Raw genomic sequence first — 16,475 nt, forward strand, 5'->3', positions numbered from 1 at the left:
TCAGGAGAGCACACTCATCTCAGAGCCCCAGTGTCTGATGCAGCCTCTCCTGGAAGAGTCTTCTCCCGCTATTCTTACTGTTTCTGTCTCATCGCCCTGTGTTTTCTTTACAGCATGGATTACAACCTTGCTCTTTATCGGCCATGCAAGATTCAGAAACATCCTTTACGATCTGGGACATCATGACTCTGATGAACACAGCTTGGAACATGTCACTGATAACAAGGTTAAACACGAACCCAGCTCGTGATGTGATATATGGATCCCACGTGCGTACAGATTAAGGCAGGAATCATCAGATTTGCAGATGGGAAAGCAGCATCGTGTTTATGTGAAGAAACAATGAGGGCTGCTGAGTGGCAGAAAGTACCCCTGCCTGCCCTAACAATAGGTACACAGACACTGAGACGCACTGGTGGTGCTGAACGACTTCCTAAGGTGCTAGAAAAGGTCTGTAGGAGGCTGGGGGCTTATTCACTGACTTTAGCTACAATGTGAGTGATTTTAAAACAACTTTAAATTGTTCCCTGTATGGGAACAGGGCAATTATCTAGACAAATAGGCTAATTTTTGCTCTTAAGCTATTAAGTGTATTACACAGAACTGTGAAGGGGAGTCTGTTTCTTCCCCTGTGGACACACTCTGGATGTTCAGCTGGGGCCTGCTGACTGGCAGAGTGGCACCCTCTATTGACTCTCAAGGCAATTATATTTGACTTAAGTTTGGGGAGGAAAACCAATTCTAATCAATAAGTATATTTATTTATGGAGTGTCTTCTATTGCCAGGTATTAAAATAGTTTAGAAGCAGTGCTCTAATAATCTACTTTTTAAAAAAGACGTAAGAAGAAAACACCACACAGACCAGAGTATGGCACTGACATGTCTCCAGCATGTAACTCAACGGTTACTGAAAATCTCTCTTAATTAATTCCTTTTTCCCTGAAGACTCCTAATCAGACCAAGCCTTTTACTCAATTAATTGCTGCTAATTAAACATGCAGTGTTACGTACTGAATTTATAGCTAGTCTTTTTGAACTTTAAATGTAATCCGACACAAATTAGAAGCAGATAATTATCAATAAACTTAAATGAAAGGCATTTGTATGAACATTTTATAGTTTGTACTATTCCAACAGACGTCCACCTCCATCTCCAACACATGCACACACCCCCTCCACAAAATTCTACTGCATTTTAATGGTAGTGGTCTCCTACAAAGTAACTGCTGAGCATAATTTTTATGTTACCAAAACTATAAAAATAGCTTCTTACAAGTCCTAATTCTATGCCAGAATAGGCCACTGGTATTATCTATTCATGGAGGAGGGAGTTCCATTCTCCAAATACCAGATTCCTAATCCTGTCAGTCATTAGAGGCATTCAAAGAATGCACATGCTTCTACTCAGACACCAACAATCATATTTTAACCACCCAGTTGTTGAAAATTATGTGAAAGCTAAGGGGAAGTTTAACATCTTCTCCTGCATAAACCCAGTCAGTTTGTCTATGACAGAATTACTTGATTGAAGTACTCAGGCATGCACAAATGGAATGCACTGTTTTTCTAACTGCAAATTTCTCAACCAGTGGAAAAAAACTTCATCTTTACTCAAGGCACTAACTACACTACATTTTAACACTGCAATCACAGGCCGTGTATGAGATCTTATTTGTGACTAATGAACTCAACTTGGTTGTTTTAAGGGAAACAAATGAAATTTCAAATACGTTAAATAAACATAGTTTAACCACCTAGAACACATCAGTCAGTTTTTTAAAATTACTCTCCATTTCCTCAAATTTTGATTACATGATCTATAGTTAATCTATACCTGTACCAATTCTAATGCCTGGGAGACAGAATTTCTAAATATGTAGAGCTATAGACTTAAAAAAAAAAGTTAAATGGAATATTTTAATTCTCTAAACTCATTACGAAGAAGACTGAAAGGGACGATGTTCCTTGTACTAACAATGGCACTGAAGAAAACGGAAAACTGTAAACTGTCTTCTCAACATTTCATCACTTTCAGAGGATCTGGCATGAGCAGAAACATCCTAAAGCAACGTGACTTCTGACTGTACAGATCGTATGCTCTAAAGCAGAGCCCTGTTTCTATCGGGGTGGAATTTTTACAAGACATGCATTGTGGACCCAATGGCAATGCCCACCTACCATGCCCAAGAGGAACACTCCCAACATGGCACCTGGCACATAAAGCGAGCTTCACCAGCCCACGGAATGAATGAATGAATGAATGAGGGACCAACATGGCACCTGGCACAAGGGACCAACATGGCACCTGGCACATAAAGCGAGCTTCACCAGCCCATGGAATGAATGAATGAATGAATGAGGGAATGGCAGCGGAAAACAGACCAGAAACATCCTGCTATGCCAGGACTGCTTCCTGGTGGTCCCCCTTGTTATCCCGATTCTGGATCTCTTGGCCTCTGGGTCCCGGAACCGTCCAGGCCCACAGCTCCAGCTGTTTTTTTTTCTGCCCTTGCTGCCTCAAGCCACACCCCAGCAGGCCCCAGCTCTGGGGTCTAGTCCTCAACCCAATTCCATGAGGAAATTCACCTGTTAAAGGCGAGTGGCAAATATCCAGGTAAATGTGGAAGGGGTGGGAGGTCATGGCACCTCTTTCTGAGGTTTCAGCCAACTACAATGAGTCAACACTGTTATGAAGCTTCCTGCTCTGCTCAAGAGAAAATACTCTCTGACAAAAAAGTGAAACGTTAAATTTCTAGGCAAACAGCTTCCTAAGTGTGTTTAATTTAACCAATATTACGAAGAAAGTGTGGTTAAAATAATTTCAGAAATACTGAATTGGTCAGATAAAGTTTCCTTTACTACGGGGCTTCTCAGAGCCGTGAACTGTGCTAATATTGTGAATCCCCCAGAACTTTCCCCAAACTCTCTGATGGGCTAAAAGTTAAAAAAAAAAAAAAATTCCTCTTTCTCCTAACATGTAAAATTGTATCTACAGATCAATTTAAGCAATTTTTGCAGATACACAGAAATGCTTCAATACCCAGAACTAATTTTGGAAAAGTAGAAACAGCATTTAACAACTGCAAATTTAAAATGCCACTGAATGCTCCAAAAATACCTGACTCGATAGAGTACAGCACTTCAGCATTTTTCCCTTTGTCTTTGTCCAGAGCCGTCACCTGCAACACAACTGAGCCAATGGCTGCCGATTCATAAACCCGCCCTTTGTAGGAGGAAGCGGTGAACCACGGGGCGTGGTCATTCGTGTCGCTGACATTGACCACAATCCTTGCAAAGTTGCGTTTTACAGGCACATCTTGATCTCGTACCTAAAAGAATCGACACATTATCAATCCCATTGGTGTTTTCCTTATACTAATTAAAAATCACACTCAAACACACAAAGGCCTCAGGACCAAATGGCGGGAGGAGAGCGGGCAGAGCGCCTACCATGACCGTGAGGGTGTGCTGGTGAACGGCTTCATGATCGAGCTTCTCAGAAGTATAGAGAGAGCCGGTTGCAGGATCAAGACGAAATTTCTTGAGACTCAATGGATCTCTACTGCTCTGCAGAGTGTAGATTAGTTTGTTTTTCTCATCCTGATCCACAGCACTGATCTGCAAAATTTCTGTTTCTGGCGCTGTATCTTCAGGAATAACAACTTCATACTTTGATGTAGAAAACTGAGGACGATGGTCATTTGTGTCTATTACTTTGATGAATACCTGTAACGGATGACAAAATGACTCATACAATATTTCCAATTATGATGTTTTAATACTTAAAGAATCATGAACAAAAGTCACGTACATTGAAACAATGATACTATGGCAAAATAAAATACAAATATGAGAAAGGCAACAAAAACCCAGAATCACACATTTCTTAGAACATTTCTCATTGGTATATTACTTATCTAAATATGAGCAAGATAATGATGACCTTTCTGCATTCTTATAACTAACTCTGGGATAAAATATGTATACTTTTCACACTTGCCATGTCTTTACGTGGGCTTAACTTCTCTTATGCCTCCACAGAGAAGGTATCTGTAGATTACTCATGCACAGATAACAATTTACTTTACCAGGATTTATAGAAGACTAATTTCTTAAATCAGATTTGAATCTGCAACTACCAACCCACTGAGGTAAGATGGATGATTACACTATCTAAATTTCTCATTCTCATTTCTGACATCCCAAGCCCCCGATCATAGGTTTTTTTAATATGTAAAAAGAAAAAATAAGAAATATGTTAAGAAATCACTGTATTTCTGTGACCATAAACCTACATCTATATAGTAAATACGTTTACTCCCCAAAAGCAATTTAGTCAATAGACTGAAAAAACAAACTCTCTTAACTACATCTACATAAAGTAAAAACCTTTAGAGGAAAAAAAGTAAATGTTAAGAAACTTGGTACTAAGCTAAATTAGAAACAAACAAAACTTTGACAGTAAGAGGATTAATTTTCATAATGAAAAGACCTATGGGTTTGGCACAGCGGAAATCACTGCCAATTATAAAACATGCTTTAGAGTTTAAGAAGAAAACTGCGCTTCGCAGGGGCATACGGAACAAAGGGATCTGCTAGTCCAAGCGGCACAGGGGGCCAGGGTCCCAGACAGAGCTGTCAGCCACATGGTGCAGGCCATGAACAGAGGCCTTCCGTGAGGGCTACATCAGTGTTCTCACAGAAGACCAAAATATCAAGGATGTTTTAGTTAAATAAAACGTTAACATTATATTTTGTATGAATTCTAGATGCATCCACCAAACCATGGAAAGGTTGCATGTGAAAGCTATGTAAACCTTTACAGCTACAGATGCCTCACTTTTACAGGTCAATGAAGATCCAGAAGGGATGGCTATAAAGGCAATTACCATAAATTAGATTATATATTCATTTCCACTATAAATTTAAAAATTACTTTTCCCATGTAGTGGGTACTGAGCAGAGAAGTTTAATCCTGCTCCAAGCTCAACCATTATTAAGTAGAAAGAACTGAAAGTCAAAGCAATTCAATTGAAACACACTGATTGTGCATTTCCATGCCCAATGCTTGCCTGGGTGTGAAATCAGCGTGCAATAGTCTCTGCCCTCATAGAGCTACCAGGCTCACCAGGCAATGTTCTTCACATGCACAGCCTAACCATGTCTCTCATATATTATCAAGTAAAGTTTTTAAGAGTCCAGAGACTGGCTGAGATGCTTAGAAAGCTCTTAAGAGGGAGATAATGCTTTCTTGGGTACATTTTTGGTTGGCAGGTGAGTAAGTATGAGGAAGGGCTGCGTCAAAGACATGAAGGCAAGCAGTGGGACAGAACATCCTGCCTTTCAGAGGTTGGAGAGGACTTGGAACTCAGGGGTGATACAGTAAAGGAGCAAGAAGAAAGCAGAATCAAATATGCGGAGCCTCGACTCCAGAACTGATGTGGGCGGATTACACAGCTCCTTTTGGTCAGAAGAAACTCGCTTCCAAGATGAGTGGCAGGGATGAAGAATGGCGACTGGAAGGTGAATTGAGTGTCCGTGGGACAAGAGCCCAAACCAGTGCTGATGTGCAACAGAACTATGGCTTTCTGAGTGCTAACTGGGTGACAGGCTCTCAGAACGTGAAGAACAAGCACCCTGCGGGTCACCTTATCGACCTCCCCTAAGACCTCCAAAAGGATGATTACCACCACCCCCGCTTTGCGGATGAGAACATGGACACACAGAGAGTTACAGCTATTTGCCTGCGGAAAGGAGTACAAGAGATGGAGCCGGGATTCAAACCAAGCGACCTGCCCCAGAGGCCACGATGCTGATGCTCGAGAGAAAGTGAAAGAAGATATGAAGGCAAAGTTGTTTGAATGAAAGAAAAAAAAGGTAATTGGATTTGGTAAGTTACCTGGAGACACAAGATAAAGCCAAGTGACTGGAGTCAATGGCGGTCAGCATCCTAAGCCACACACACAGGACAGGAAAGCTGGGAGAAGAGCTATTTCCGCAGGGCACTGGCAGTTCTCCCACTGTCCTGCCGCCTACCTCTGCTGGAGGCTGCCCGCTTGACCCACCAATGCTCACCTAAACCTTCTCAAGTCAGCATCTGTTGCCCCTGACCTGGATACACAATGGCTGCTCTGTTGACTTCTGAGTGTTACTTCCAAGCCCCAAACCATCCCTGCAGTATCCTGGTGTCTCACCGCCCAGCTGATCCCTCTGCTCTTCAATCCATCTCCGCGGTATCCTAGTGTCTCACTGCCCAGCTGATCCCTCTGCTCTTCAATCCATCCCCGTGGTATCCTAGTGTCTCACCGCCCAGCTGATCCCTCTGCTCTTCAATCCATCCCCGCTGTATCCTGGTGCCTCTCATTGCCCAGCTGATTCCTGTGCTCTTCAATCCATCCCCGCGGTATCCTGGTGCCTCTCATTGCCCAGCTGATTCCTGTGCTCTTCTCCAGGTGGCAGCTGCTGCACCCCCCACCCGCCCCCACCCGCCCCCGCCCAAATTCGTATTTCCAGGTTCTCAGCTAAAGAGGAAAAATAATCTAAACACAAATCATTCCCTTTGTCCCACACCTTAACAGGTCAACCTGGGCTCACCGTTCTCTTAGAGTCCAACTGCCTTTCTCTGCCAGCGATTAGGATAGCATCTAGAGCCTACTGACAATGGCCCAAAATAAGTTACAGAAGTATAAAGGAAGCAATGAAATTTAAGATATTTTGTGTTTCCAAGAAAGAAAACTAGAATATATTTCCTGGGTTTTATAGGAATTTTAGTTGAGGCACATGATATTTCATGCTAAACTTTTAACTGCACTAATTAAAAATATAATTATTGGGAAAGAGGTACACTGTTAATTATTCATAGATGTATGGTCTTTAGTAATGAGAATGCTTGGCAAAGAGGGACATCTCCACTGTTTATGAAGCTCCTTTTGTTAGATTTCTGGGTAGTCGATTCTGTGAACTGGTCTACAGTTATACCCCTTAAATCCTTCTCTCAGAATTATCCTATTAGATTTATTACAATTTATGATGTTTTTATTCTCATTTTTGTGCTCTAAAATTTTACAAGGGCTTATGTTTAAAGAGAGAAAATCAAAAGATTTTGCTTGTCTCTAGAATGAGAACAGCTACCAACTAAATTGAAATTTTAACACCACACTAGAACTTTCACAAGACAATCTCAAAATGACCCCAAAAGCATACAATGTACATGTATCAATTTTATATACACTAAAAATCACAAGCATTTGGAGAAATATTTTTGTAAATGGCTTTAAATTATCTACCCATTTATTAATCGAAAAGACATCACAGACTATAATTTTTATCTTTTAATACAGGTAAATGACTCAGCAGATGATCTGTCTTGCTTAGGATTTAAAACGGTATAATCTAACGCTAGAAAATTGAAACTCAGAAGCATCTTGTTCTCTGACATTTAACTTCTTTCTTTTTCATTTAGGCCACTAGGTTATAAACAAGCCTTTAGCTTCTGCCATCCTAGTGGAAGCTCCAAGAAGGCAAGATTGTTGTGTCTTTTGTTTACTATTATTCCCCTTCCGGAACGGTACCTGGCATGTAACAAGTGTTCAACAAATACTTGTTAAATAAATGAGTGAATGACACTCTGCTTGCTCCTGAAAGCTCAGGATGATTCTTCTGTCTAGGAATGTTCCTTCTGTACATTCCAAACGGCCCACACCGAGAACCAAAGAAAAGTAATAAGAAAGAAGAGAATTTAAATTTCACTTACAGGATTTAACACTTAAGTTTGAAATCCCCATAATCTGGCCATCTTAATTACCAGATAGGAACAAATAAAGGTGGTAAAGGAGTTATTAGAACAATTTTATTGGTTATTTTATATAGCCAGGAGGAATCCAAAAAAAGCGATTTAGAAGATTAATCACTTTAACCAGTTTTACTGAAAATGATTTAAATAATTCATTCTCAACAGTGATGTACTTTACGTTAGTATAGTTTAAAATGAGTATAAAATCCGAAGATTTTGATGGTATAACATTGGTTTTGTTTTGTTTTTGAAGTCTTCTCTCAAAATTCTCAAAACTCCTTAATTGTATGCAAAACCTAAATTGGGATACGGAATTAATTTTCTTTCCCTAAATAAAAATTCTTAGTGTGCATGTGTGTAAACTTCTGATTTTAGACCCTCACAGGGCAGAATCCACTGCTCATATTGCCCACGGACCCCCAAGTCAGAATGTTATCTCCATCCTCCTCTGACAAGCACATCATTAGTAACTCACTTACCTGGGTGAGGATAGTGGTGGTTCCATCTGTAGCCTCGACTGTGAGGTTGTAGTTTGACTTCTGTTCTGCATCAAGAGGTTTGGCAACAATGATGGTTCCAGTTCCCTTGTCCACATCGAAGTGACTGTCATAGTTGCCACCTAAATTAGGACAAAAAAAGTAAAAACGGGTCACAGGATAACACTCTGTAGTTCATTTTGTGGCTTTCTAATACTTAATGGCACTGAAAAAACTTCTAATATACCAGCAAAGAGCTTCCAAGGAGGAGCGTTTTGAAAGACAAGAGTGGCCAATTAGAAAGACAATGCTTGTTAAGGCAAAGTGAACCCTAATTGTCCAGGAAGCAACTAACTGAAAGAAAGCAAGAAAGCAACTCTGAAAACAAAGGCATTGCTAATATTGCCAATGAGTTACTTCCACTTTGCTTTTTCAGGGGTTCTGAATTTCTCTTCAATTTGTACCTCAGTAGTTATATGAACCATCACTGGGCCATTTAAAAGTTTACTAACAAAACTTTTTGATACTTTGAGCAAATTGGCCTAATAAAATAGCTATTAAAAATCAATGTTAACTCTAAAAAAAATAGTGGTCATTAACTTCAATTAGTCCTGGCTACTATAAACTATTTGAAAAGAATTTTTTTTCTCATTTTTGACAAACACAAAGCCTAATGAAACAAAAGTTTCTATCCTACTAATATTATCCAAATATTTTTGATAAAACTCTTTTCAAATCCATTGACCTAGATATAAAATGAAATGGGATGAAAATAGAGGTTTAATGTCATGATGAAATTCTACTACTAAATCTAACCAAGAAACAAAACAACACACACAACGTCTTAAGAGAAACCTAAAACCACAGAGCTAGGTGAGCATTACGTGTCAACACACTGGCGAGTGGGATGGGTGACCACGTGCACACTATGAAAAAAAAAAAACAGCGATGGAAGATAGTCATTGGAAATAAAAAAGTTAAAAAAAAACAAGGCTTTTATTTTAGATCTCATAATCTGAGGCAAATTATGTGATCTCAGCAGATACCTTCTGCTGTACAGTTCGGGTCACAAGTCATCTGAAAGATGTAAAAAACTTCTCTAGCAAGCGTGTCTCCTGGCACAGCCAAAAAGAAGCAAGCGCGCATGGAAAGCAAGCACAGAATAAGAGCAATCAATCAAACCAGGTCCAAGCACAGCAAGGTTACACAGCGAGGTCAGGTACTGCACAGCAGCAGCCTGTTCATCTGGAAATGTGATAAAAGTTAACAGAATGCAAACAAACGGTTTTGAGCATTGTTAACTATGAAAATAGTCTCTTTTTCCCCTTGCCTTGAAAGTATGCTGTAAGGGTTTCATAGGTGCTGATGACATCAATTTCACACAATCACCAAATTGGTAAAACAGCCAAACCATTTAGCATGGAAGTTCCAAAGGTAAGGCCTGGCCTGACACGCCCAGTGATCTGGGTCCGTCAGCTGCAACTTTTGGGGGCTTGGGGGTAACATGACTAAGGGGCAGAAGAGGAAAAATGGACATAAAGTCCCCCCTAGAGAGATGAATCGCAACAGAGACTCTTGTTCTTAAATACCCTTGTAACTAAAATGTGAGGAAACAATAAAAAAAAAAAAATCTAAGATGCCAAACTCTAACATGAAATTTAAAAAATATGTTGAATAGGGTATTACATTCAATGTCTTATCTAAATTACATGACAAATAAGAAGGAGAAATGGCTTTAGCAAGTAAACTTTATTGGAGGATGAAATAATCTAACGAATCCTCCTTCCTGTTGAAAATGAGGTAATATAAAACTAAAAACCCACAGCTGGTACCGTAACTTTAAAGGTATACGAATCAAAATTTGTAAGCTTATTCCCTATTAAATATTGACATGTGACAGTCACACAGGCATAGTTACTTTAAATGTTCCAAACATATTCACTAAAAATAACAATGTGCCATAGGTTATGTGTCAATAAATAAACATTAAGAAGCTGTGCTTCTGGACCAAAACAAAACATTCAGGGCTTTTGTCTGTAACTCTTTGATGAACTTTTTAAAAATTTTATTTTTATATTAATAACTTGGTAGAATAGAGCACCTATTTAAAACAAGTTTAATATATGCTATATATTGTGAAACATTTTGCAATCAAAATATTATAGTTTAAAGCAAATTCTCCACCTGTCGATCTTATTCCCAATTTTAAATCCTGACGTGCCCAAAACTCATCAAACCGTATGCAGATTCTCCTCAGTGTAACCCACACGGACAATGAAAACGAGGGGGAATGCTTACCAGTGATGTCAAACCAAAGGGGTATACCAGGAGGCTCAACAGATATTACTCCAATCATGTGAGCGACGGGGTCACTTTCCATCACAGTAAAGGTAAAAAATGATTCTTCAAATGAAATGGGCTCCGGGGACGGTTTGGGTTTGGAGATCCATTCAATATGGAGTCTGGTGGTTGATGACTTTTGAGGGCGACCGTTGTCAACTGCCTTAATCTACAACATTGGGGCAGAGGGGATTAAACATAGCAAATCAGGAGTTACAACCCAGAAATGAATGAAGCACAGATTGGTTTGGTCTTAAACTGAGCCAATTTCAAACCTTTCACATTTGTATACTGTGTACTGAATGTCTGATAAAAGAACAATGATTTCATGACCACATTCAACATAAATGATGCTCAAACATCATCCGGCCTTGCCTAATGGGGCCATTAGGTTACAAACACTTCAGCCGTTTACAAAACAGAAATAAAGTTACTAAAGAAGAAATACAAAATAAAGTTTATAGTCGCAACATATAAAAAATTACAGTACTCCAATCTTAACTCACCGAAAGAATATCATATTCTCCAGCTGCTGAAAACCTCCTGGACGAAACCACCCCAGTTTTCGGTTCGATGAAAAATTTGCCATGCTCATTCCCGTCTTCGACGCTGTAGGAGATTTCCGCATTGGGGCCGTCATCCTTGTCGGTGGCGATCACGCGATAGAGGGGCTCCCGTCTGGCATTTCTGTCTCGGTCTGGCTTTTCCCGCTCAGGGAGTCTGATTTTGTAGAACTTTTGCAGAAACTGAGGTTTGTTGTCATTTTCATCAAGGATTTTCACAATGACTCTTGCAATGGTTGATTTGGGGGGACTACCACTGTCTGTCACAGTAACCTGTTTTTTTAAAGTTAACAGATTAACATGTTAAGATATACTATATAAAAAGTGAGTATCTTCTTCCTAATGCTACTCCGCATGTGTGTAAAGCTCTACATTTCGCAGGGCACGAGGACACATACACAGCAGCTCCTCCTTCCAACAACAGCGCTGTAAGGAGGTGAGGCAGCACCTCCCATCTCTACAGGGAGAGAGTCAGGGGGCCGGGCATGGCTAAGAAAGAAACAGCCGCACCCCTGCGCGCCTTCCTGACTGTGCAGGCTCTCTTCTCGCACTACTGTAAGTGCAAAGTGAACCTCGGCCAAATGTTAAGCTACCAAAAACTTAATACCTTTAGGCCATGGAAGAGATACGTAAAGATTCTGCTTTACACATTTAAAGAGCCTTCTTAAAAACAATACATTCTACGTACTTAAAAATAAAATGTCCATATATCACATTAAAAATGTTAAACTTCATCAATAAAATATGCTAAATTGTCATTTTAAAGTATGTGTCAAATAAATAGTACACCTTTTAATACTAGTAATCACCATTTTATTTTGGCTGTTTTCCTCCACAGATGTTTTATAGGAGTGGACCTAAACATTTTAATTTAAGACCAACTCATTAAAAAAGATTTTCAGTAAAATGAAGGTAAAATAACTTTCATTTTAAGTAAACTATCCATATATTCTTATATTCTATTTAGGTAAAAATATCAGAGAGTCTTGAGGACTGCACTGATGACTGTTTCTATATCCATAAGAGACCATTTCACCCTTAAATCAAACGTTCACGTTTACGTCAAGGGGCACATTAAAGGTAACGACATTAGTAATGCTTATTCTCCCCTCATCCACACCCCCACCTTCTTCCCAACGAATTACCAAAACACTAAAAACAGTCAAGGAGACTGAAGTCTGGCAGTTGTAAATCCTGTTTATTAAAGTGTGACTATATCCCGATGGTGCTTGTCACAAGTATTTAAGTAGTTGCTTTACTTTATATTATTTACCTTCCTAAGCTTTTTCAAAATAAAAGTTTTACTATTTTAATTTTACACTCTCGAAACATTTCCTTTTCATCGGTTTGCATATGAGCTTTAGAAAAACAACAAAGAGAAATACAAGCAACCACGATGTTTTTTAGTATTCATCACCAAATTGTTCCCAACTTTGGGTTCAAGAACCAGTAGCTAGTCATAGCTTTCAACATGTAATGGAGACAAACTATCTTGAAGACAGCCAAATCAATGCCAGCACTGGCTCTCAAATATACCAACCCAAAAGGACCCTACTGAAAAAATACACTAATTATGTATGTTGAAGGGAAAATTTATTTCCCATCAATGTCCAAATACTACTTTCAAAGTGCTATATATATATCTGGCATCTGCTTCCACCTAGCCTTTGATATTCACTGAGAAAAGAGGGCTCTGGAGTGAGGTATGCAATTAATGTGAAATTTGAAAGGACTGGAGCAAAATATCAATGTAACTACTGCTCTCCTATCTTCCCATCTGTTTATCTTTGTCAGTGACCGCATTCGCCCCTTCTGTCAATCCTTGTAGTGACAGAATGAAAATTCAAAACTCTGCTCTATCATAAAGAAAATGAATTCAAGGGAACTTTACACCCTATGAACTAAAAACTCAGATGTAATACATGTAGCAACTCCTAATGGGGAAAGCACTGTGGCTGTGAAACCACCTTTTCTAGAGGGTATTCCCAATTCCCAATGCACACACACGTGTATGCATGCACACACACACTGCACAACTACAAAAAACTAAGTATTTACTGACAACGTTAAGAAAATTTGACCAAGGATAAAATGAAATTAAGCAGGCAGCATTATAAACAGCAATATTAAAGGAAATTTTCAAAAGTTACAGTTCAGAATTTTGTCACTTATACTGTTAGAGTGGAAGAAGGGCACTCAATTAAACAAAGGCAGGTGGCCTTTTCCAAGGCTGGCTCTGATAATGAACACCAGCCTTCCACACAGGACAGAGGGATGTCTCTATGCCCCCTCTCTGCGGTCTGCCTGTCTCTCGGCCCCTTCCTGATGACACGACCCAGAGATCTCATCAACCTGATGTCCATGTTATGCTCCACCTTCCCTCTCCAAATTACTCGTGGTCTTTTTCTGCAATGTATTTACTATTAGCCAAAAACCAGGTGACCAATACATGATAACAAGCTGTGGGTTTTCTAAGGACTAAAAGGCATTGTAAATTATCCATGAGAATGAGAAGCCTTATTAGAACTTTCTAGAAGAGCACATCTGAGACTTCAATCTACTTTTACTTTTGAGGCATTTAAGAAGCACAAACTAAGTAATTCATAGTTTAAAATGCAAAAATAATGCAATTGTTTAAGAGCAAAAAAATGAATCTGGAAACAAATTACCTCTAGCTAAAAAGGTTGAAATAGATCTATAAATACCAACATAAATATATCTCAAAAACATAATAGTAAGGGGAAAAAAAGATGGATACAGAAAAATATCACTTATGTAAATGCAAATGAATTCCACGTGACACTGTTTACAGTTCTGTTTGCCCCCTTTGTGTGTACGCAAGCATAAAACACAAAGAGCTGAATGGGGCCCATGACAGTGGCCGTGTTATTCTGGGAATGGTATTGAGGGATAAAGGGCATGAGAGCTATATTCATCAACAATTTCCTCATATTCCTTTTTCCTAATAACCAGTAAATAATATTAATACAACAAAATATTAATGGCTAAGAATACCAGTTAATGGGAACCAGATTGTTCTTTCCCATGATACTTAAAACTATGAATCTTTAAGTATTAAAAAAAATTTACCTCTAATATGTGTTCATCTTGCTGTTCTCGGTCTAGCTTCCTTGATGTAGTTGTGATGAGACCTGTAAAATGATAACAGTTCATTAATCCTCACAAAATAAGGTCAATTTCAAAATATTGCAATTAAAATCACACTCTTGGCCAGGCGCAGTAGCTCACGCCTGTAATCCCAGCACTTTGGGAGGCCCAGGTGGGTGGATCACTTGAGGTCAGGAGTTGGAGGCCAGCCTGGCCTCCTGATGAAACCCTGTATCTACAAAAAGTTAGCCGGGCGTGACGGCGCGTGAGTGTAATTCCAGCTAACTGGGAGGCTGAGGCAGGAGAACTGCTTGAACCCGGGAGGTGGAGGTTGCAGAGATCACACCAGTGCACTCCAGCCTGGGCAACAGAGTGAGACTCCATCTCAAAAATAAAATAAAAAACAAAACCACACTCTTGTAAAAGTCTGAGCAAATTTCTCAAGAAAAAAAGCAAGAAATTTCTTACTAAAGAAATTTAATTTCCAGGTATGGTTAGTTATTTTGTCTACAGACAACAACATACTTTATACTTTCTCACTTTAATGACTCATAAACATATTGGATAAATGACAAATAGTAAGAAAGTGGAAAAACTCAAATCAGTTACATTTTCTATTTGTTAGTGGTTTCAATATACATTTTGTCAGAAAAGATTTTTTAAAAGTGAGATGAAGTTATCCAGGATTTCAATCTCATCCATCTCCTTTAACTGCTCAAGAGACAACTGAGAGTTGACAGAAATAACTTCTATAACTATATTAATAAGGGCTACTGAAAATAAAATGTTAACTCTAACTTATTACCTTTGAATTATCCACTCTTATAAATAAAGAACTGTTACAAAAAGTAATGTAATTTTCCGGGTAATCTTGCTCATTTAATTTCCTATAAAAGAAAACTAATGATTCTCAAATTCCATATTCTAGAAAAGAAATTTCCTATCAAACTAGAATATCTATGAGTTTTGACCTCTCGAGAACTTTAATAATTGCTCAACTGACAGCATATGTTGGAACTAGAAGCCAATTACAATTTATAAAATGTATTCTTATGCTTCACCAAAACCACAAACAGAATTCCCCTAACCACTAAAATGTCGTCCCCCATCTGTGTTGACGGTGAACAGGTGCATCCAGGAGGATCTGCACCTCCGACGTTAACATCAGGTGGAGCCTGTGTGGCAGGACAATTATCAGGGCTAAACGTTCTCCTCCCAGCGCTGTGGTGTTTTTCCCATAGGGAAATACCTCAAATAATTCACATTCAAGAATAGACTTTATTAATCTAATTTATTTTCTCCCATAATCTTAACTAATTTCACAGAACTATCAATTAAGGGATATTCAAAATGTTTCTCTGCAGCAATAAGTGAAAGGCTTGTGTTTTCACTTAATTCAAAGCTTTCTTTTTTCCTTAAGTAGTTACTAAGAATCTAAATCAACATTATTTTCCTCACAATTCAAGGAAACAGTGTTCTCTTTTTAACAAGGACAACAGAAGGCTATATCATACCTCCATACCGAGGTTTTCCCAGATCTTACGTATAGATTAAAAGGGGCTAAAGGGAAATACTTCACACTGCTTAAGGGTGTAAAAATGACGTTTAAATGTGGCACAAGCTTAATTTTCATTAGTCAAAAACCTTTTAAGTTAATCTCTTTTTTTCCGCTATCGAAAATGTACCACCCTCTCCTAACTGTGGTTGTAAACAGTTCAGGAACGACAGGGAGCCACTTGATTAGTCCCACATCTGATTATTGTAATGTGTCCACCAAGAAGTTGTGATCGATGGTAACATCACGTGGAACAGCAGCTTGACATGTTCCCAGGAAAACAGTATTCTTCTGTAGAGCACTTAGTCACTCACCAACAGCACTGTGCAAATACTTGTGAGCAAGTACAACTCCCCACTTTACGATTTATTTACAGCACACGAGAAAGCTAACGAAAGCTGCACCTGTGTCCATATTACCAATTCCACGTAAAAAGGCTGGGCATGGTGGCTCACACCTGTAATCCCAGCACTTTGGGAGGCTGAGGCAGGCAGATCACCTGAGCTCAGAAGTTCAAGACCAGCCTGGCCAACATGGAGAAACCCTGTCTCTACTAAAAATACAAAAAGTTATCCGACATGGTGGCACACACCTGTAATCCCAGCTACTCAGGAGGCTGAGGCAGAAGAATCGCTTGAAC

General features: G+C 39.1%; 1 protein-coding gene across 11 annotated transcripts in view; it reads right to left on the bottom strand.

The window, feature by feature from the left end:
* The window catches only part of FAT1 (FAT atypical cadherin 1), a 138,949-nt gene that overhangs the window by 36,675 nt on the left and 85,799 nt on the right, over nucleotides 1-16,475 (bottom strand). For 8 of the 11 annotated variants that reach the window (XR_009212982.1, XR_009212983.1, XM_032149064.2 and 5 more), the window contains exons 4-10: nucleotides 14,263-14,324; nucleotides 11,116-11,445; nucleotides 10,568-10,778; nucleotides 9,316-9,384; nucleotides 8,273-8,412; nucleotides 3,452-3,727; nucleotides 3,120-3,330 (exon numbers count right to left, since the gene is read on the bottom strand). Coding sequence is in view for 9 of the 11 variants with exons in the window: in XM_032149064.2 (XP_032004955.1) it covers nucleotides 3,120-3,330; nucleotides 3,452-3,727; nucleotides 8,273-8,412; nucleotides 9,316-9,384; nucleotides 10,568-10,778; nucleotides 11,116-11,445; nucleotides 14,263-14,324 (1,299 nt within the window). In the remaining 2 variants the exon portion in view is untranslated. The remainder of the gene's footprint in view (nucleotides 1-3,119; nucleotides 3,331-3,451; nucleotides 3,728-8,272; nucleotides 8,413-9,315; nucleotides 9,385-10,567; nucleotides 10,779-11,115; nucleotides 11,446-14,262; nucleotides 14,325-16,475) is intronic. The other 3 variants (XM_032149067.2, XM_058436999.1, XM_032149068.2) reach the window with 1 other exon arrangement.

This window comes from Hylobates moloch, unplaced genomic scaffold (assembly GCF_009828535.3).
Source record: "Hylobates moloch isolate HMO894 unplaced genomic scaffold, HMol_V3 SCAFFOLD_3, whole genome shotgun sequence".
Classification (NCBI taxonomy): Eukaryota; Metazoa; Chordata; class Mammalia; order Primates; family Hylobatidae; genus Hylobates; species Hylobates moloch.